We start from the raw sequence: 23,189 nt of genomic DNA, 5'->3' as shown, positions 1-23,189 counted from the left end.
TTATTTATCATCTCCCCAAATTCTGTCCATGTACATCTGATAGGGTAGACAGACCTGTGGGTGGGATGACTTGGTAGTCAAGGCATATTTCCAGTATGGTCTGTCTCCAGGGAATCTCTTATTCTTTATGTCACATACAAATTAGTCCTTGGTGAGATACTCTGGCCCTGGAGAGAATTCAAGGAAACCATCTTGCATTAGGCGTTATTTTAGCTTTTGTGTGCACAGTTGTAAAACCAAGTGTGATTTGGATTTGTTTGCCCTGCCCACCATCCACGATTGGTTACCGTCCTCTTTCCTTCTCAAAATCACCACAGAAAGATTTCCTGAAACCAATCCTTTCTCCCAAATATTTCATTACCTACTGCTCTTTTGAACAAGAAATGAGATTCAGAAGCTTCATTTGGGTTTTGGTAATCCATTTGCAGACTAGTATATGCTTCCAGAGGTTAAATAGCATGTCCCTAAGCGTATGCAAACATGTGGGTTCGGCTTCCACAGACGAACCCAGGCCTTTGAAACAAAGTCAGTTTGAAAAGGGCTTTCTAGGCTCAGGGGTACTTTTTGGCATTTTTTTTTTTTCTTTCTCTCTTTATTATCCTGCTGCATTTTATTTGGAAGTGCAAGAGAAAGGATACATAGGAGGACTTCAGGAAGATATAACCAGGAGAAAAAATGATTAGGGTGAAGTAAGAGCCACTATTATATTGACGCATGTAAACATACCTGGGGATGAATGCTTTGTGTGAAGGTTAGAGCTCTTTCTCTCCAGCAATCGTAAATAGTTCTTACTTGTTTGGTGTTTGACCCCTATACAACCACTAATGATCCTAAGAAGTTGGCAGCAATTTTAATGGAATCTTACAACCAAGATATCATTTGTCATGTTGCATTTGCAATACAAATGCTTGAGGAATGCCTAGGGTAAGTGTCTAGGAGAACGAATTCACTTACTTGTTTGTACCAGTCATTGTGATTTGGCTTTGTCCTCCTCAGATGTAGAGGAATTATAAAACTAATAGTTGCATGGACTAACAAGCCGAAGATACAAGGACTAGAGCAGGAAAAAGAAAAATGAAAACATTTAACACCAGCCCCTTTAAAGACACTGGAAGAGAGAAGCCTTTCCAAACCTGCAATCAAATCTATTTATAAAGTATTTGACTAACACATCTGGACTCACTGGGGGAGTGTGAGCATTTTAGCAACATATTTCAGTGAAGGCCTGAGGGATGGAATTTAAAGCATTAGATGGGCATAATCTTACAGAGCCAATTATAAGAACTCAAATTTAATAATAGAAATATTTTAGGGGCACAGAAAGGGAGCTGTAAATACAAGAGAATAGAAATTGCACCTTAGAGGAAAAGATATGGGGCAGATTTTCTTTACCATCAGTAATAGTAAAAGCATTCTTCAGTGTTTACCTTTCCTCCTTCTAAAATCCATGAAGTATTGAATGACTCCAACATTTTTTACACTTTTTCTCTTAATGAAATTACTCGTTTTTATTTTATTAATTTTTTAAAGATTCATTTATTTATTTGAGAGAGAGGGAGATCAAGAACATGAGTGGGGGGAAGGGCATAGGGAGAGAATCTCAAGCAGACTCCCCGCTGAGTGAGGAGCCCAACTCACGGCTTGATCCCAGGACCCATGAATCATGACCTGAGCAGAAACCAAGAGTCAGTGACTTAACCGACTGAGCCACCCAGGTGCCCCCCAATTAGTCTTTTTTTTTTTTAATTACAAAAGCAATATGTACTTATGAAAAACAGTATTACCTAATCTACCACTTAGTTATAACTATTGCTATACAATTTTGTGTGTATTCTTAAATCAATGCCATAATATCTTGTGTTCATACTTAATATATATATTGATTTTAGCAACTTTTTTTTTTTTTTAGAGAGAGAGAAAACTAGCAGGGGGAGGACAGAGGGAGAGCAGGAGAGAGAATCTTAAACAGGCTCCATGCCCAATGCGGAGCCCAATGCGGGGCTCCAACTCATGACCCTGAGATCATGACCTGAGCCAAAATCAAGTGTCCGATGCTTAACTGACTGAGCCACCCAGGAACCCCTAATTTTAGCAACTTTTTATACAGCTAAAACATAATCACAGAAGAAAATTGAGAAAATACTGAAGACTTTAAAGAAAAAAATACCATCATCCAGAATTCTAGCACCTACAGAGATGGCCGCTACTTCCATCTTGGTGTATTTCCCTAAGTCTTTTTTTCTCTGTATATTATGTTTAAGCTGAGATAACAAACAAACATCACTAGGAGGGCCTAGAAAACAATAAATAATGTGCTTTGTGAGAGATCAATCTATTCCAATTAAAAAGAGTCATTACTGTGGGTGACTTAAGAAAATCATTATTCAGGTATCTTGGCATTTAGTATGGCATTTAATCTGGTTTTTATTTTGTTGCTGTGTTTGTGAGGGAGAAACACATACTTCCTCAAAAAGTCTTCTGGGACAGTGTTCCCACAAGCAAGTGGTGTAGCTGTTAGAAAATTCTGGAAGAGTAGTTCAGCATACATCATTTTAAGGGATTATGGGTCATGACGACAGAGTCCATATTTTTTTTTTTTTTTTTTTAAAGATTTTATTTATTTGACACAGAGAGAGAGACAGCTAGAGAGGGAATACAAGCAGGGGGAGCAGGAGAGGGAGAAGCAGGCTCCTGGCTGAGCAGGGGGCCCGATGCGGGGCTCGATCCCAGGACCCTGGGATCCTGACCTGAGCCGAAGGCAGACGCTTAACCGCTGAGCCACCCAGGTGCCCCACGACAGAGTCCATATTAATTGTCGGTTGATTGTGGCTACGCAAGCTCATGTCCCAGTTTCCAGAAAGAGGCAAAGCCAAAGATGTGTCCCAAGGGCAGTTCCGCCTGGCTCCCCCGGACACCCATACCAGCAGCCAGCCCAGAATCCAACCGCATGGCTGATGTGGTAGGTTAAACAAAGGGAGGTGCCAGAAATTCTTTTGGACTACAGTTTCCTAATTTTCTTTTTTTTTTTTTCTGAGTTCTAAATTTTGATTCATTTCTTCATTGACTGGAATATTTTTTAACATAAATTTTTCAGGGAGGGGGCGTGAATGGTGATTTTCTGAGTCTGTGTGGATCTAAGCATGCTTTGGTGCTGACTTCACACAAGAAATAAATACAGAATTGTACAACATCCTTGGCTAGCAGTTCTGTTCCCTCAAAATCCCATACCTGTTGCTCCATGATTTTTCTGACTTTAGAGTTGTAAAGAAAATGTCTGGGAAGCCTAGTTTTATTTTTATAAACCCTGTTTTTCCTGCCTTGGCGCATATACAATTTTGTTGCTGTTCTTACAATTTAAAAAATTGCCAGGATGTGCCTATATATCTGTTTCTCTCTATTAATTTTTTCCTGAAATGTCTTATTTAATTATTGTCCTTATTTTGGTTTAGCTCTCACGGCAATAGAAGTCAGCCCCTTATTGATTGCTAACAATGGGATGGGACAGGATGCAAATTCTTTTGTTGAACCCAGAAACATATGCCAGTAGCTAGAAAGTAGAGACCTTACGCATCATCCTTCAGTGAATTGTTTTACCAGAAGCAAAGGATACAGCTTTAATAAAGATTATGCAAATAGTGTGCTTTTAAATCAAGCATCTGTGATATACATATTGTTATATCATTGGATAGGGAATGGCTAATAAGAACAGTAAGTACTTTGCCTTTATCAGTGAGCATATAAATAGGTCAACAATATATCATACAGTCATAATCTGTACTTCATTATTGTACTTTGAATATGTGAGCCTAATTACCTAAGACCTTAGGGTCCCACCAAAATTGTCTCTGAAAGATTGTACTTATGGCACATGGAATTGGAATCAAATGTTAACAAAATAGCAAAGGAACTAAATGGAAGTTAAATTTGCTGGCCTCAGAGTAAATCATAAGTCCTGGAATCCTGATGGACAGATTGATTAAATATTATTCCTGAAATATACTGTTTTAAAGTATGTATTTGTTTTCATTCTTCTCTTTAGATTTTATTAGCTTCTCAAAGATAATGGCATGACTGATTAAAAAGGGACAATAACCTGAAATCATGCCCATAGCAAAATGATTCATCTGAGGACTGATAAATGTATGATTCTTGTCGTAAAGTCAACAACATTTTATCATATAACAATGTGCGTAATAGCTCATTATAGCCTTTTAAAAGAGGTTCCTTAGTGAAAGCAAAACCTAATGGAAAGTTGACGTCATCAAGTCTTGTATGTTTCAATCAACATTATTACAGAATGCTTAGCAAATACTAGAGCACTGTGTTAATATCATAAAAAATTATTAATAATTCCCTATTCCTAATTTCCCAGGATATTACATGAAATAACACAGTGGTTCTCAGGTATTAGTGTACCTAACAATCACTTAGAGATAGTATGAAAAATTCGGACTCCTGGGCCCCATCCTCAGAGATTCTGATTTAGCAAATTTAAGGTAGGGTTAACGAATTAGGGTTTTTGTTGTCTTTTTTGCTTCCTTTTTTGTTTTGTTTTTACCAGTTACCTCAGATGGCTCTTATGTCAATGGTCTTCTGAGCACATTTTGAGTAACACTGAGATAATATTTATAGAGTGCTTTTCTTTTTTTTTTTTCTTTCTTTTTCCTTTTTCTTTCTTTCTTTCTTTCTTTTCTTTCTTTCTTTCTTTCTTTCTTTCTTTCTTTCTTTCTTTCTTTCTTTCTTTCTTTCTTCCTTCCTTCCTTCCTTCCTTCCTTCCTTCCTTCCTTCCTTCCTTCCTTCCTTCCTTTCTTTCTTTCTAAGATGATTTCCTCACCCTCGCCCTTGACCCAACTCTGCTCTGCCATGTTCTGGGGATGGCGTGACTCTGAAGCACCTTAAGAGTGCTGTAGTTTCAGAGTCATGGATCATGTGGGCGGCTTTGGTTGGAGAAGCAGGTACCAACCCCATTTTTTCCTTCTTTTCCTAGGACCTTGTCCCTGAAGTTATTCCTTCTTTCTTCTACTCTTTGTTTAACGACTCCTCTTAGACTACATATTAGTTCAGTCTTCCTCATTATAAACAGTTTTAAAACATGTCCTTTGAAATTGCTCAAGCTCCCATTCTATCTTTATTTCTTACCCTCACTGCCAACATTCTTGGTTGACATTACCGAGGGAAACGGTGTAGAGAGAGAGGAGAGAAAGCAGAAGCAAATGTTGATAAATGCCTGTGTGGGGGAGGTAGGAAGGAGAAATCAGTGAACAAGTCAAAGAAGAAGCAGTTAAAAGGGTAGAAGGACCAGGATGTTGCTGTGTCATCAATGGGAAGACTGGAAGAAAGTTCTGGGCTGATAATTGCCGAATTATGGGGGCTGTGGAAAGGCCCTTGATCGTGGATTGGGATTTTGTTTGTCCTCTTTGAAGCTGTTACTGTTAGGATTGTGAGGGTGCTGAGTAAGTGGAGATTCTGCACTGATGACTCTTCAATGTACATGGATTTATGTAGTGAACATCCGATAAAGGGAAAAAAAAAAAAGGAAGTTGAAATCAGTGTTTATTTATACAAAAAAAGATAAGTGTGGCCAAGATGCATCCCATGTTACAGATTTCTTTGATTGTTTGGCAATTGTTTATGGGTAAATGGAATCATTTGTTAATCGAATAATAACAGGTACGAAAGACATTGTTTGGAAAGAACTCAGGATTGAATTCTAAACATATGTTTATCTTAATCATTAGGACTCCAAACTTCCTGGCTGGTTATTCACTTCAGGGTTCGCATCCCCCGGGGCTCTTTCTTTTTTAAATCAAGCCTCTGATTCCTAAGTGGTCTAATTGGAGCTCAAGGAGCAGAATTTTTGGACTTTAGTATATTCCAGAAATATAGCACTCTGGAATCTGAAATCTGCAAATACAGTTTTGAAGAAACACATTTCTCTTATGGGAAATTGAAGGCTAAAATGCTTTCATATTCACATTCCAATTTTGGTTTCAGTTAGTACTTGGGATAAAAATTGCTTCAGTGAATATAATTTTGTTACTTACTTTTTCGTGTGCTTTCTTAAAACACTGAATAGACTTGGTAAAATCTGAAACCATACATCTATTTCACTGAATAATGAAAGCTGAATAGGAAGCAGAATGACTAATAAATTTTAAAATAATTCATTTAAAAGACAATGATCTGTACCTCTGAAACAAATAATGCAATATATGTTAAGAAAAAAAAAAAGAAGAAGATAGTAGGAGGGGAAGAATGAAGGGGGGAAATCGGAGGGGGAGACGAACCATGAGAGACTATGGACTCTGAAAAACAAACTGAGGGTTCTGGGGGGGAGGGGGGCGGGAGGATGGGTTAGCCTGGTAATGGGTATTAAAGAGGGCATGTTCTGCATGGAGCACTGGGTGTTATGCACAAACAATGAATCATGGAACACTACATCAAAAACTAATGATGTAATGTATGGTGATTAACATAATAATTTAAAAAAAAAAGACAATGAAGGCTCTTACTACCAGCCCTAAGGACAGGAGCTCGCTGAGATACTTGTTAGGTGTGATATCTACCCAAATGCCATAAACATATAGTTCAGGGGACACCCAGTGGTTAAAAGGAGGAAATTCTTTGCTGGGTACATGGTTGACTCTGTCTTTGTAAATTAGCATATGTTATGGGTGTGTGTGTGTGTGTGTGTATTTTAAGAGGCTTGATTTTGACTTCTTATATAAATTTTCTTTAAATATTTGAAAACTTCCAAATTATAAGATTGGAAATATATAATTAAGCTTTTCCTTTAATAAAAACATAAATGGTATTTTAAAATATAAAATAACTGAGACTTAAATAAGAAAAACAAACCTTTTTGACCCAGAAATTCCAAGTCTAGAATTTGTTTCAAGTACATAATTGGAGGTGTGCTTGGTGGCACAAGAATCTTTATCACTGTATTTATAATAACAAGCTAGGAGAGAAATACATGTATAGCAGTAATGAATTGGTGAAGTTATGACACAGATATAGTAACCAGAGCATCTTTAACACCATGCTTCAAAGAACTTTTAATGACTGAGAAAAGTGTTTATGTTAGGTTAAAGAAAGATGAAAAGCTTACGATTTCATATTGTAACATATTGTGCATATTTTTGTATTTATAAAAGTAGAAAAATAACTGAAAGTAGCTGTCCTGATTGGCAGGATTTTGAGTACTTTACATTTCTTTCTTTCTACTTTTTCCTTTATTCTAAATGTATTTTTTTCATCAGAAGGAAAAACAACATCAGATAATAAAAGAAAAATGGAAGAGACCTTAGACCTTAAAGAGAGAAGTATTTTACATGTGAGCTTTTCTTTGGAACCTCTAAGAGATACTTCCAGAACAAGGCTGCTGCTGCTGTGTGTGTGTGTGTGTGTGTGTGTGTGTGTGTGTGTGCATGTTTGAATAGAAGTGCGTCTCTTAGATATGGACAGAGTGAGGATTTAAGTAAGGCAGCTTAGAGGGCAAGGATTCTTAACTATTTTTAGTTCATAGTCCCTTTGGAATCTGATGAAAACTGATCTTTTCCTCTGAGAAGTACACACATATGTGAATACAAAAAATACCCCTAAAATGGGACATACAGTTTAAAGACATTTAGATGTACACACCATCCCCACCCCTGCAGGGACAATCTTATTGAGTAGATATATTTAGGAGGTACCATCTGATAATTTCCCAGTTGGATTGTTGTTGATGTCTGTAATTCCACTGTTAGCAGCTTACTTAAACTTTGAGTTAAACGTTGCCTTCCCCTGGCTCTGCCTTTAAATTATGGGTATTCCTAGGAGAGAGAATATATTAATTATTAACATCTTAGTGAGAAGTAGTTTGACAAGAGGAGAAGAGAATTATGTAGCACAATTTTTCTGTCGATTGGTAATGGTAGTTGAGAACTAGAGAGCATTTGATAATAATAGCTAATACAAATATAGCCATTACACACACACACACACACACACACACACACACACACACACACACCCTCTTACAATAATCCCATTCTCCTGATGAGGAAATTGAGACAAAGCTTGATTAAATAAGGTATTTAATACCAAGGTCACACAGGTATTTGGTAGTGAAGTTCAGAATTGATTCAGTTTAGAGAGTCTGTGCTTTTATCTAGTATCTGATAGTATTCATAAAATTACTTATTTTAAGAATTCGATGTAAGACCAACACCAAAAACTTTCTTACTACTGCTGTCAATTTTTGTAACTCTTCTTTCCATCTTTCTTCCTTGTGTTCTACCTCGTTTTCATTCAAGAAGTTCGTAAAGTAAGATTAAGTCATTCCACAGGAATAAAACGCACAGCATAGGGAATATGGTCCATGACACTGTAACAGTGTCGTACGGTGACAGATGGTAGCTACACTCGTGGTGAAGCTAACATAACGTATAGAGATGTTGAATCACTATGTTGCACACCTGAAATTAATGTAACAGTGTGTGTCAACTATACTTCAATAAAAAATAAATTAAAAAAAAGAGTAAATTATTCCAATTCCCAGGAATCTGAAATGTAAGGAAGAGTAGTACAGCTATTCCCACCCTGGGGGGTATGAAGTGCAACAAGGAGGGAAACTGAGTCACAGCAGACTCAGAGTCAGAAGGATAGCATTTGGCTGCTTGTCAGGGCAGCCCCCTCGGGACTAGAAAGACTTGAGTTGACTTGCAGATGATGATGGGTACTGACTAATTAGAATATAGCCAAACTCAGTGAAGTGCAGCTACCGTAGTCTGTGTTATTAAGACCGTTGTGCATGAGGCATTTCATTCAATAAGTGAATTTCTATGCAATGAGTTAATGGTGAGATTTATTCATTAAGACTTATTTATCAGTGTTTCCCAGGAGCTAACATATCCTATTTATTGCATTGCATTTGTGGTAGCATACATTTATACTTCTTTTGGTAATAAAGGGAACTTGTTCTTATTTGTACATTATTTACAACCATGGTATGAAGGAACATTTGTAGGTAAAAGTCAAGCTTTATAATTGCTAGTGTTGGGGAATCTGCCTACCCTTTTGAAAGACAATCATTTTCCAGATACTATTTTCCAATTTAGCATGTGTTTTCATGTGGGAACACAATACTTCTTGTCATTTTATAGGGTAACTATTAAGTAATAGAACTGAGTTGTTAACAAATATGTCAAAACATGTATTTTAATGAGAGTTTGTATCCTGTAAACGACTACATTTCATCAAGTCTAAGAAACCACTGATCTAAAAATGCACTGATTAGAAAATGCTAAGAAAGGAAATAAAACCATCAGTTAATCTCTGACCCCAGCTTTCTTATACTGATCTTTTTATTGAAGTGTAATTGGCATACAGTGTTTTATTAGTTTCAGGTGTACAATATGATCATCAATTCTATATATTATTCAGTGCTCATCATGATAAGTGTACTCTTAATCCTCCCCACCTCCCCTCTTCTAGTGATTTTAAGAAGCATCCGTTTGCGAGAGGTATGAAAAAGGAAAGAAAATGGTGGCTTCATATCAATAAAATGAAATCCATATCAATAAAATGAAATCAGTAAAATGAAACCTGAAAATTTATATAGTTAATTCCATTGTTCAAATAATGTTGAAACTAATTCCACTTTACATTTGGAGCATAGAAGAATTTCATCTCTTCTTCAATACTTTTTTTCACTAAAATCAATCAGTATCATCCAGTTCGATAGCCTTCTCATAATTACCACATGTGAATCTGATTAACTTTTGGGAGTTTCAGAAGCTGAAGTCTCCATTTAGAGGATAAATGTTTGCTTTGCATCTAAGGATAATCAAATAGTGTGTTGCAGTTTCTGAAAACAGTTCAACAAACAGTTTCAAAAATATCTTGAGAAATGATTTGAACATGCCAGCAGCCACATTGAACCTTTGAGGATTTCAATACTCTTTTAATGCAAAAGTTCTTGTGTATCCGTGGGCTCAAAAATTTTGTCACGTATAGGGGCGCCTGGGTGGCTCAGTTGGTTAAGCAACTGCCTTCGGCTCAGGTCATGATCCTGGAGTCCCAGGATCGAGTCCCACATCAGGCTCCCTGCTCAGCGGGGAGTCTGCTTCTCCCTCTGATTCTCCCCCTCTCATGCTCTCTGTCTCCCATTCTCTCTCTCAGATAAATAAATAAAATCTTTAAAAAAAAAAAAATTTTGTCACATATAATATTTGATCTGTTACTTGTAGACCATTGTAAGCTAGAGAATCCCCTAGCCTGCTCTCTTAAGGGCTCCCCAGGGAATATTTGCTATTACTTTGGTAGAAAAGTAGACCATCTCCATTTTCTTGCATTTTATTTATTTATTTTTTATTTATTTTTTAAATGTTTTATTTATTCATGAGAGTCAGAGAGAGAGATAGAGAGAGACAGCGGCAGAGGGAGAGGGAGAAGCAGGCTCCCCGCTGAGCAGGGAGCCCGATGCGGGACTCGATCCCAGGACCCTGGGATCGTGACCTGAGCTGAAGGCAGAGGCTTAACCATCTGAGCCACCCAGGCGCCCCTTCCTGCATTTTTTTTAAAGATTTTATTTATTTATTTGAGAGAGAGCGTGAGCACGAGTGGGGGGCAGAGGCAGAGGGAGAGGGAGAAGCAGACTCCCTGCTGAGCAGGGAGCCCCATGTGGAGCCCCATCCCAGGACCTCCAGACCATGACCTGAGCCGAGGGCAGACGCTTAACCAACTGAGCCACCCAGATGCCCCATTTTCCTGCACTTTGGGTGGAGGAGAGAATCACTGGATTTGTGGCTGCAGAAACTCTGACCAACTCCCTGGCAGGGAAGGCTCCGTGTCTTCTGGGGCAGGAGATGGAGGTCTTGCAACATAGGTGGATTTCATCATCAGTGGAAGTCTCTGAGGAATGGGCATCTAAAAGCCAACTTGCCCCTTTATTCATACCCAACCCCTCAGTCTTACTTGGCATTTGTTGAGCTTCTTGGATTGGTGGGTTCATCAAATTTGGAAATGTTTTGGCCATTATTTCTTCATGTATTTTGATTTGTCTCCATGTCTTTCCTCATCTTTGGAGGCTGCAATTATACAAATATTAGCTGCTTCAAGTTGTCCCACAGCTCACTGACCCCTCTGTTCCCTAACCCCTAGTCTTTACTTGCTGTTTCATTTTGGATAGTTTCTGTTGCTATGCATCCATGTTCACTAATCTTTTCTTTTGCAATATTTCATCAGTTCTTAATCCTAGTGTATTTTTCACCTCAAATATGCATTTTTTTTATCTTTAGAAGTTTGATTTGGGTGGTTTTTAAGAAAATATCTTTTATGTCTCTCTTTAACTTACTTTTTTTTTTTTTTTTTAAGATTTTATTTATTTGTCAGAGAGATAGAGAGAGCACAAGCAGGGGAAGCAGCAGGCAGAGGTAGAAGCAGGCTCCCTGCGCCCGATGCGGGGCTCAATCCCAGGACCCTGGGATCATGACCTGAGCCGAAGGCAGACGCTTAACCGACTGAGCCACCCAGGCTCCCCTCTCCGTAACTTACTTTTAAAAAGCTTCCGATTTTGAAATAATTAGATTCCTAGGAAGTTGCAAAGATAGTATGGAGAGGTCCCCTGTACCCTTCGTACAGTTTTCCCATTGGTTACATGGTATGTAATTATAGTACATTATCAAAATTAGGAAACTGACATTGGAACAACATGTGTATGTAAATTCTATGCCATTTTATTACATGTATGGATTAGTGTAGCCAGCACTGCAATCAAGATACTATGCTTTTTGAACGTTATATTTTCCTACCTATGGAAAATAAAGTTTTATGTTTCTGCTTCTGTGCATGCCATATAATTTTTTATTAGATGTCAAACAAATGTGCATTTCATCTTGTTGGGAGCTTGTTTGTTGCTGCTGTTGAGCTATGTTCTGGGACACAGTTAAGTCACCTGGAAATAGTTTAATCCTTTGAGGTTTGCTTTTAAGCTTTGTTTGGCTGGACCAGAGCAGCCTTTAGAGGAGGACTAACTTGTCCTTCTGCGGACTCTACCAATGATTCTGACTTCTGGGAACACACTCTATTCCCGGTCTCTGGGGTTATACCTCTGCTCCTTCTGGGTGTTCTTGACCCGGACTTGGGGTTTCTTCACAGGCATGCACATGCAGACCTCTGGGGCTCTCTCCTGCAGCTCTCTTCTTTCTGGTGCTCTTCCTTAAGCCCCCTTGGTCTGTGGAACTCCCAGCTCTACCTCCTCAACCCATAGAGATTAATGGCTTCTGCCTCGGTTCTTCCTCCACGTTCCATGCTCATGCAGCCTGGAAACTTCTCTAGGCAGTAAGCTGGGGCAGACTGGGCTCCCTTCACTCGTTTCCCTGTCAGGGAACATCCTATGCTGCCTGGTGTCCCATGTCTGAAAACCACTGTTTCATATTATTCTCTGGGAGCTTTTTAGTTGTTCAGGGTAGGAGCACTCCTCCTTTTTGGATCTAAATTTCCTTAAACTTTTGACTCCACATTTCCTAATGTACAAACTTCATAAATATGAAAGGGAAACAAACTTGTACTTGAAAGGAGCACGTAGCCCAGCTTACAAACTTAAGTTCCTCCCTTTACTCTGAAGGTGTTTGAGCACTGTTTTGCAGGTGGGCTGTTAAATGTTTCTCATTCATAAACCTGGTCACTGACTTACTAATTTGTTGATATACTAATGAGTTTTAGTGCTTTCCAGGTAGTCTGCCACCATTTCAATGTGCAACAAAACTGTTGAAATCATCTCTGCAGTATCTTGACGTCTGACGCCTTGGGGTGCCTCAAAAGGGTCCTTGCAGCTCTCAGGAAACACACTGAGGTCATGTCTATTCCTGCCCATCTTCTGACCCTGAATCACCGTCCAACCCCCGCCCCACCACACACACACACACACACACAAACACACACACACACGCACACACACACACACACACACACAAGAGACCTGTGTGACAGCCAGCAGCTGTGCAGGGGGGCCTCGTCTTTGACGTCTAATGCCAGGCCAGCAGCACTTGCTGTGGTGACGCTGGCAGGCCTCACTCAAGAGCGAGGGTTTTCAGCATTCACCATGTAAGGAGTCCGGGGCCACGCTTAGCCAGCGTTTTGTGAGTCATCACGCTATGTCTGGCTGTGGGCTCGGTGCCTCACATTTACACCTTCATGTAAACCCCAGAGCTCACACGGGCCTAGGCGTATGATGTGTTCCCACCAGTCAGAGTCACTGGGTAGACGACTCAGAAGGGGATCATCTCTGTATTGAGAAAAGAAAAATTAGTCCTACTTTGAAGGCTGCTTTCGTCCAACCTAACAAGGCTTAAAAGCAAACCTCAAAAGGATCAAACTATTCCCAAATAACGTACTGGTGTCCGTTATTAGAATCATGGCCAGTCCCTAAGGAAAAAAAAAACTTTTTTCTATCTAATGAAAGAAAATATTTTTTTCTGATTATATAAATAATAAAAGCTCATGGAAAATTCTCAACAGCCACTAAGATTCCTCATGAGGTAAAACTAGGCCCATTGGGGTTGCCCTTGGGGAGATCAACCTATTCCATTGCTACTCGATCAAGGATTTTGGGTCTCTCTAGAGTAGGGATTTCCAGCCTGTGGGCCACAGACCTCAGACCATTCTTCATCTCCTTTGATCCTCATAATCTCCGTCTTAGGTATGGGTACAGTTATTCCTTTTTTCAGATGAGAAAAATAGTGCTTAAGAAGTGTGGATACACATGCCCATGGTCTCAGTGGGCATTTGGTGGAGCCAGGATTCTTGCCACACAGATCAAAAGATAGAGCCTTTACTCTAGGGAAGCTGACACCTTTCTTTGTGGTCACTAAGTCTCAGGACGACATGAGGCTTCACTCACGGGGCCTTTCCTGAGATTTTGGGAGATGGTGACACAACAACTCTTTGCGTGGCTCTTGGAACGTCACTGATGCTTTGAAAACAGTTTTTTTTAAGACTTGAGTTCTGACTCATTTAATAAAAAAATCTGTGTTATGAACTATGGCAGACATATAAAAAAAGGTATATAATTCATTCTTTTCATACCTTTCTGCAGCTGCAGGTAGAAGCGATCTAATCTGTGTATTCACTGAAATCAAGCACGTGGTGCCTCTTTTGTGGGTCTCTTGGCTGGTAGACTCTGAACCACTTTTGGAGGTGGGAGAGTCTGGTTAAAGTAGGTGTGGGTTCACAGTCCATTGAAACGGCCTGGATACACTCAGCGCTGCAGGGGAGATCACACACGTTCTCCGTCAGTCATTAGGACTGAGGCCCGTGGCCTGCTCAGTCAACTACAAGGAAAGAATGACTCAGCCAGGCCTGGGACCTGATGGATAGCATAAGGGGCAGTCTCTTCCTGATCATTTCTTTTCTATAAAACTTAAAGAAGAGCTCATAAATACTACAAGGCTTGTGATTGGTTGGCAAGGAAAAATCTTCCTGCTGGCCTTTAGTCTATGGGTTTATGGAAATGAAAAAAAAATAATGTAACTCAAAATCTGAGTCATTATAGTATTGGCATCCTCATTTAATGTCTTAATCTTTCAGAGACTGGAGTATACCTGCATGTTAGGACAAATGCAGAGTCATAGCCGAATGAGCTTGTGGTGAGAGTTTCTGCTTACTGTGGGTGGATGAATTCTCTTCTTTCTGAGGGTAGATGCAGCCTTATCACTAGTTAGTGAATATGCAGACCTAACCAGTTGAGACTGGTGTCCAGGCCAGAGTAGGATTTCCAAGGGGATAGGGGAGTGAGGGTAAAGAAGATGCCTGCATGACTAACACAAGGTGACATGAAGCCAGAGAACTTTGAGAACTTTTCAGCTGGAGATAAGGGAGGACTCAAGAGGGCTAGATGGTCACCAGAGAAGATCAGGAAGCAGGCTCAAGCTGGAAGAAACCAGTGATCTCAAACATACCTGACTCTAGGGCCATCCTAAACTTGTATCACTTTAGCTTAAATATCTTCATCCAGCGTCTTGTTTCATCTCATACCATACATGCCCAGGCCCACCCTGCTTCACCTATACTAACCTTTTTTCTGTTTTCTCTAACTTGCCAAACCCATTCCTATCTTAGGGCCTTTGCACATGTGACTCTGTCCACCTAGAACGCCTCCCCTTCCCGATCCCATATTTTCATGATTGGGTTATGTGTAGTCGGGTTTCAATCAAATGTCATTCCTTTGTGTACCCCGTCTGGAGCAAGCCTCAGCCAGTCACTCTCTGTTACATCATCCTGTTTCGTTGTCTTTACAGCACACATCACTCTCTGAAATCATCTTGTTTTTATTGACATATTTAGAGTCTTTTTGCTCCTACTGGAATGTAAGCACTATGAGAGCAGGAGCTTTTTCTGTTTAATTGCTTATTACATCTCTACTGCTTAGAATAGGACCAGGCTCATAGCCAGGGTTCAGTAAATGCCTGTCCAATGAGTGAATGAATGAAGGGATGCATGAAGTCAGACACAGTTGAAGAAGGATGGCCAAGACTTATATATCAGCCCAAACATCTGTAATTAAATGTTGGTTACTAACCTGAGGATGAGGAGTCTCTGCTCTGGTATATGTGCATTTCTAACTTTTGTGTTGTGTTTTAAGAACCTGACACTGACAAGGGCTTAATAAATATTAGATAATAAAAGATCATTTTTACAAATTCCACTCTTGCTTCAGCTAAACTAAATTAGTCCTTTGTAGGCTAGGTTATACAGGGTCAGAGGGTAAGGCAAGCTTTGGAGTGACAGGTCATAGCCACAGGAAAGCTGAGAGATCCTCATTTGAGTTAAAAGTTATTGAATTTAATGAATGAAAATAAAAAGTAAACCTTGAGTTCTTATGAAGGTTAAAATAAAAATCAGCATGTATATTAAGTTCAAATAGTTATTTTTTAAACTATTTTAATAGTTTTATAACTCAGCCAAAAAAAAAAGTTTTTTTTAATTCTCTTGGGAAAATCCTAGCTGACGTGTTAGAGTGGAATTCATTTACGGGGGAGCCGGGGTCTGGTATGGGGGCTTTGACTCAGGGGAGAGGAGCTGCCGTGAGGGCAGGATTAGAACGTGACCTTCCTTGACTGTAGCTGAGACCAAGGGCTAGTAGCTGGAGTGCAGGGCAGCTGTGGCCCATGGAGCGATGGCCTGAGCTTTCTGGGCTTCCATCTCCTCACTGGAAACTGAGGAGGTTGAAGTGCACAGTGAGGTTGAAATCAAGAACCCCACTGCTGTATTCTTGTCTTTCTTAGGTCCGCTCCCTTACACTGAATCCATGTATACGCTATGGCTGTCAGAAGCTATTTGTTCATATACTTTATATTTTTGAAAGAGACTTGTGATCTGGATTAAATTTAGGCCATCCCCTTCTTTCACCATCTCCCGTAACACAGTCACAAATACCAGCTTTTTCGCAGCCTCTTTTATTTCTATCCCATTTATCTAAGACTTTTTTCTTCCCCTGGCCGATGGCACTGCATGTATGCTTGGAGAGACTTTAGTCAGCAGGTGATGCCTGGGAGCCTGGGACTCCTGCAGCTGCCTGTGAGGCCTCTTGGGATACCCATTCCATGAGCATGTATCCAGCCTGTTGCTTCGGTGACCTGCTGGAAGTGGTCAGCCATGGACATGGAACGATGATACTCTGAAGAAAGCAAGCTAAGTTTTGACTTTTCTGCTTGCTGAGGCAATATTTAACCTGAAGGAAAAGAAGGCTTCAGCCCAAGATTCCATGGCAGGCATTTTTAAAAAATATAAATCTTGCTAAATGTAAAAGAATTAAGCCAGATTGCTCTCAATTATATATTTTTAAAAATGTTACTGTATTGACAACTTTTTAATATGCTATATATCAGCAGTACTATCCCTCCTGTATTCAATGCTTATAGTACATTATTCACATATTTTAGTTGTTGGAGCATAATCTCAACACTTGACATTATAAAGCTTTATAGTTTATAAGCTTGCTTCTCTGAAATAGGGATCTTCATAAGAGATATATCAAGGCCTTGTTGAGAAAGAAGCTGCGTATTTTACCTTTCCTTTTCTCTGCCCTCCATTTATTGTTCTTTTATCAGTTGAAACAGTATAGTTATATAAGAAAATACAAAAAAGCACAAAGAAGAATATTTTTAAAAATCACTCTTAACTGCACCATCAGATAATCTCATATGAACTTCCGTGATCATACTATACATACTATTTTATAAGCTGATTTTTCTTTATATAAAATATGCACAATATTTTCATTTAATGAAATGTCCTTCTTAAACATGATTTTTAGTAACTGTATGATACTTCATCCTGTAGATGTCCATAGCACAACCCTCTATTGTGGGAGGCAGTCCAGACAGGGAAGAGAATAAGGTCTGAAGCAGACATCCTATCTTTTACCAGCCGTGACGATGGCCAAGTTATGTACTCATCCCATTCCTCAGTCTCCTCACCCGTAAAATGAGGATAACAATAGTACCAGCAACATATCGATTCCTGTGAAGATTAAGTTATGACACATCGTACTTAAAACACTTAGAGTGCTTATAATAATGCTCTAAATAGATAGTCTTACTAAAGCATTATTACTCTATTATTCTATTGTATCATTGTATTATTCTAATAGAATCATTGCCTGGCACGTGGTAAGTAGTCAGTAAACATTCATTATTATTACCTATATTGTATTCAGCTTTTTGATGAGATAATACTGTGAGGAATATCTTTGAAGAAAAAAGGCTTTTGCTCTCTCTCTTCTTATTTCTCTGAGATAAATTTTTAGAAGTAGAATTGCATCTTTGATACTTACTGCTAAAAAACCCACCGTGGAGGTTGGCCTGAGCTTTCTGCTCTCTCAGCACAGTAAGAGTGATGTTGTTTCTGGAAGCTCCATGGAGGAAATGGCAGCTGCCCATGTGAGGATTTTTGCAGTTCTCCAGAATCACTGGGCAATTGGTATTTATTGAACTTCCTCTTCCTTTTCAATGCTTGTATGGTCTTCAGGCAAAGATATGAAAAATTTAAGAACACATTTATTTTTGTGTGTGCTTATTAGTGTCTTAGTCTGAAGCTCGCTTGAGAAGATATTTGTAGAAGATATTTGTATCGATATGAAAATTTGCCTTGTCTACATTGTTAGGACGGTTTCTCCCATTGAAACTAATACTTTTTATTTTTAAGAAAAAAGCAACAAGCCTCGAGAGCAGTCAGCCTTCCAGAACCCATGCTGGTGGAACAGCCCCGGCCACCAAGGTCAGTCATTTCTTCAACACGAAAAGACTCCTAGTCTTCAGGTTGATAAGTTTTGAACAAAGTATCATTTCTATGCTGGGGGGAAGGGGGGAAATGTAATTTCTTAATAATGATTTGAATGATTTAAAACCCAGTAAAACCATTTATGCTTTAATTCTTTTTGGCATATAATAACTGTACAATCAATATTATTATCATAATATTTATAAATAATATTGGACTTTGACACATACTGTGAGTAGAAATATAGTGCTCTCACCTCTTCAGAAAATAATTCAGATTCTCTTCATGTGCATTAGCCACACCAGGCTCTCTGCTAAATGCTCTATGTAATCTCCTCACAATGTTGTAATTATTATTCCTTTATACCTGAGGAAACCAGGGCTCAGGGAGGTTAAGCATCCTTGACAAGATCACAAAGCCAGTAGGATGGAGGTAGGGTTTGAACCCAGGTTTCTTGTTCATACAGGGTCCTCGATACTGCTGGACCTCAGAAGCTCTAATTGAGCATTCTTTGGTAATATAGCACTGGAGAGCTTTGCAACTTATAAAAATCACTGAAACAACATATTTCGAAACAAAAAACTACAATTTTAGGTAGGTTTTCAATATTTAAAAATAGTAGGTTTAGTTTAGTTTAGCTAGTAGGTTTTCAATATTTAAAAATAGTTATGTTCAGCCCATCTCAACTTGTGGTCTTTCAGTATGTCTGAGATTAGCAAAAACCTTAACTTATTTCAGGATGGTCTATACAACTATCTTAAATAAGCATTTTTCCTTTAAAAACTGGTGGCTTTCCTATGGAAGTCTCATATAGGTTACTTACTTGGCTAAGAGTTCATATTTTAGTGCTTCTTGGAGCCCCAGCTTCTCTGCAGGCCCCTAAAAGGTGCCCAAACCAAAATCCAGCTGAGAAATGAGAAGAAGCTGGCCAGAGTTGAAGAGATTTGGGGGTACGACAACATCAATGCTCAGTATGGGTAAGAGGTCTCTGCATAGCCAAACAAACCCGGCTTACCTCTTTGCCACTTATTACTAGCAAGTTTACCTAGCCCCACTGAGCCTCAGTTTCCTCATCTGTAAAACGGGGATAGGATTACTCTTGACAGATCTGCCAAGAGGCTTAAATAAAATAAAAATAAAATATATAAAACTCTAAGCCCTGAGCCTGGCATTTAGTAGGTGCTGGGAAAATGTATCTCTGCTCTGACTACTCTTATTAGCCTCATACTCTGTTGTTTGAATGTCTGGAAATAACAAAGATTTTTCAAATATGTCCTGTCTTAAAGTACTTTTATTTAACTTATGCTTAAATTCTGCCTCTAAAAATGAGAAGCCTCATTAGAAAACCCTAGCCCTATGAGGTTTAGTGGATCATCGGCAGGTGATTTCCAAATTTTAGAATTATCTAAACTCTTGGGCAGGGTGGTGGTTAGTACATTGTAGAAGATCACACCCAGTTTTCTCTTGGAAGTTAGCCGTAAGAAGCAGTCCCTTTTCCATTTTTTTTTTTTTTTTTTACACACAAAGTTATCCAATCATTCTGAGGTTATAAAGAATTTTGACATCTCCCCCAAACCCTGCTCTGCCTCAGGAAGCTGAGGGAGGGTGGCGTAGCTGGGAGGTGGAGACATTTTAGCTACATGTTTAGTGTTTATTTAACGTCAAACTTGACATTCTTTCCTTAGCTTCTAAATCATTGTCATCTCCCTTCCTACATTATTCTCTCTCCTGTTGTAATTTCTCACTATAGATTCCTGACTTGCTTTGCTTCACCAGTTTCCTGAATATTAGTTTTCCAGAGTTTTATTCTTCACTCCTTTCTTTCTCATATCTTTAACATTTATAGAGTATTGGAAGAAAAAAATATATATATATGTATGTATATATTGTACTTGCTTATTTCTTCTTTTGATGCCTGATTGAAAGGGCTTTAACTCAGCATCATGATCACTGTAAAGATTTTATTTATACATTTTAGAGAGAGAGAGAGAATGACAGGGAGGAGGAGCAGAGAGGGAGAGAGGGAGAGAGAGAGAGAATCTAAAGCAGACTCCCCACTGAGTATGGAGCCTGACTCAAGGCTTGATCTCAGGACCCTGAGATCATGACCTGAGCCTAAATCAAGAGTTGGACACTTAACCAACTGAGCCATCCAGGTGCTCCAGCATGATCATCACTTTAAAGAAAAGATCATTCCCATGCATCATTTAGAAAAGCTGGGGGTAATAGCATTTGTGATCACTTGAAGCCTTTTATACAATTAATTATTATAACACACACAGGCAACCTCATATTACCCTGACACATGACATGACAAAATAGTAGATATAATTGGCAGTGAGAATTAGTCTTGGTTTTCTTGATTCTTGACACATCGAACTTAAAAGGTAAAATAAATGATAATTTTACCATTATAAAGAAAACTTTACAGTTTGTCTGAAAAGTTAAATATTTTATTTGAAGTTATGCATGAGCTGTGTGATATAGGATGGTTACCGTGTATTGCAGAGCTGTTTTATGAGCATTCTTACTACATGAGTAATTATGTGCACAAATAATACCACTTCTGCCGTGCAGTTCTGGGCCTAGAAAACCTAAAGCGCTTAGGTCTTTCTAACTCAAAATAATCATGGTAAGATGTTTAGTGCTTAATATTTGATTTTTGATAAATTAATAATGAGGACTAACGAGGCTGCAGAGATGATTCATGCTTTTATTCAAGCCAGTATGAAGAGAGTTGTGGTCCCTACTCAGTCATGCGACTGGACTGCTGACAGAGCTCTCAGGCAGTATGGATTGTAACCACCTGCTGTGCAGGTGAGGAAACCGAGGTTGAACTTGCATTAGGAATGTGGCTGCAGAAGCTATTAAGAAGATACATTTGTTAAGGCTATTAGTTCCAACTGGAATCCAGGGTTTCGAACCCCAAAAAAATTTCTTGAGGATAGCAGGGGTAGCTCGTGGAAAGACCCAGAAGGCTCCAGCAGCAGGAATGTAAAGTTTCACAGCTCAGAACAATGCCCAGCCATACCAGGGGAGCTGCTTCTGCTGCCACCACAGCTTGAGCACCTAACACATTTAGGACCGGATGCCGGAAAGTCTGCCACTGCCAGTCGTGAAGACTAAGACGCCTTGTCAGACACAGACTTCTTGGTGGGAAGCGGTCTCTTCCCATTGCTCACTTCCAGTCTCATTTTTTTATGGCACATCTGATTGACCAACATAAGTCACACGCCTCAAACCTGTTACAAGGGAGTCTGGGATTGTGAGTGCTCTGGATTCTACTTGGGGAAGGTGCATATTGATTAGGTGGGAAATGTATCAGTATGTAGTGAGGGTTTTCACATGTGTGGCCAGCTGCCAACTGACAGGTATCTCCTACAGAAAGGAAGACAAGAGAACTGCCTCACTGAACAGGAACGTAAATGAATCATGATATGTTGTTCAGCGTTAGGCCTTTGAAACAGAAGAGGGTACAAGCAACTTTTCTCCCAGCTACAGGGGAGAAGATTTGCGAAGGAATAAGCACCCATCAGAAAATGCTTTTGTGATTTTGCTCCTGGTTTTGCCATAAATAGCTGTGTTGGCATAAATAGCTCCCCTCTCTGGTGCTAATTTTCTCATCCATAAGATTAGTGAGAGGCTGGATAAACTGTGTGTGTTCTGGCCTTCACTGTCAGCCTCACCCCACAGTACCACATGTGTGTTACTCGGTGTGTTAGGGAGGCAACCATTTTTATTTTAATAATTATGTATATATTTTAATGTGCTGAAAAATAAACTAGCACTTCAGACTCATGATCCAAGGATAGTTTTGCTTAAGACAGGCTAAACTAAAAGTTAAAAAGTAAATCGATTTTTGGGTGCCTGGGTGGCTCAGTTGTTAAGCGTCTGCCTTCGGCTCAGGTCATGATCCCAGGACCCTGGGATCGAGCCCCGCATCAGGCTCCCTGCTCGGCAGGAAGCCTACTTCTCCCTCTCCCTCTGCTGCTCCCCCTGCTTGTGCTCTCCCTCTCTGTGTCAAATAAATAAAATCTTTAAAAAAAAAAGTAAATCGATTTTTTTAAAATATTAAGTAAATACAATACATTTATAGCCAATTACAAATATTATAGGCACTGCACAAGTAACCAATGTTTGGAAAACAAGATTCAGAGCAGTAAGTCTCATATTTTAATATTCACATTGAATCAGTGGGGTTTTTATTAAAATGAGGATTCTGATTCAGGAAGTCTGCAGTGAGACCAAGATTCTGTTTTTCTAGTTGCTGCTGCTGCTGCTGGTCTGGCAAGCACACTTTGGGTAGCAAGGATGCTGAATTGTTCTGATGGAGGGTAGTTTAGACCACCTGTACCTTAGATTACCTCAACAGTGATTGGAGAAACTCGTTTAAATACAGATTCTCGGGTTCCAAGCCAAGAATTCTGATTCAAGAGGGTAGGGTAAGGCCCAGGATTTTATATAGTTAATACCTGCCCCTAGGTGTTTCAGATGCAGATAATCTGAGGACCACACCAGGAGAAAGGATGAACCTCAGGGACTGGGGCAGCCAAAGCACATCAGGAAGTAACAACGTCCCTCTTCATTTCTAGGAAAAGGAGCCTCTTTCTACATATACTGCAGGATAAGACTGAAAAATTTATTTCATAACATGTAATTACTCATCTGTACTCTTCAGGAGCACAGGATCACTCACCTTCACTGAGGGGGATGTGCCACCTAACACTGGGGGCTCTGGTACCCAGGACGCATCCTCATTGGGGTGTGGCCCAAATAAGTCACCCTGTGCTCTTTTTGTCATAGGAGAAAATCAATGTCAGTGAAACCTAGATGAGCTGAGGTTTAGTTAAAAAAAATTAAAAGGAAAGAAAATACTAATGATAAAAAAGGAATTTTTTTAAAAGCTTTATTTATTAGAGAGA

The 23,189-nt window shown here is 39.3% G+C and overlaps 1 protein-coding gene across 21 annotated transcripts in view; it reads left to right on the top strand.

Moving 5' to 3' along the window:
• CAST (calpastatin) overlaps nt 1-23,189 on the top strand; it is a 113,592-nt gene that overhangs the window by 15,236 nt on the left and 75,167 nt on the right. For 18 of the 21 annotated variants that reach the window (XR_013445680.1, XR_013445679.1, XM_078067032.1 and 15 more), the window contains exon 3: nt 18,193-18,264. The exons of the other annotated variants lie outside the window; for them this stretch is intronic. Coding sequence is in view for 15 of the 18 variants with exons in the window: in XM_078067032.1 (XP_077923158.1) it covers nt 18,193-18,264 (72 nt within the window). In the remaining 3 variants the exon portion in view is untranslated. The remainder of the gene's footprint in view (nt 1-18,192; nt 18,265-23,189) is intronic. 21 annotated transcript variants of the gene reach the window in all.

This window comes from Halichoerus grypus, chromosome 2 (assembly GCF_964656455.1).
Source record: "Halichoerus grypus chromosome 2, mHalGry1.hap1.1, whole genome shotgun sequence".
Lineage (NCBI taxonomy): Eukaryota > Metazoa > Chordata > Mammalia > Carnivora > Phocidae > Halichoerus > Halichoerus grypus.
Note: the sequence above shows the minus strand (reverse complement) of the source record. Positions and strands in the feature narration are given on the sequence as shown.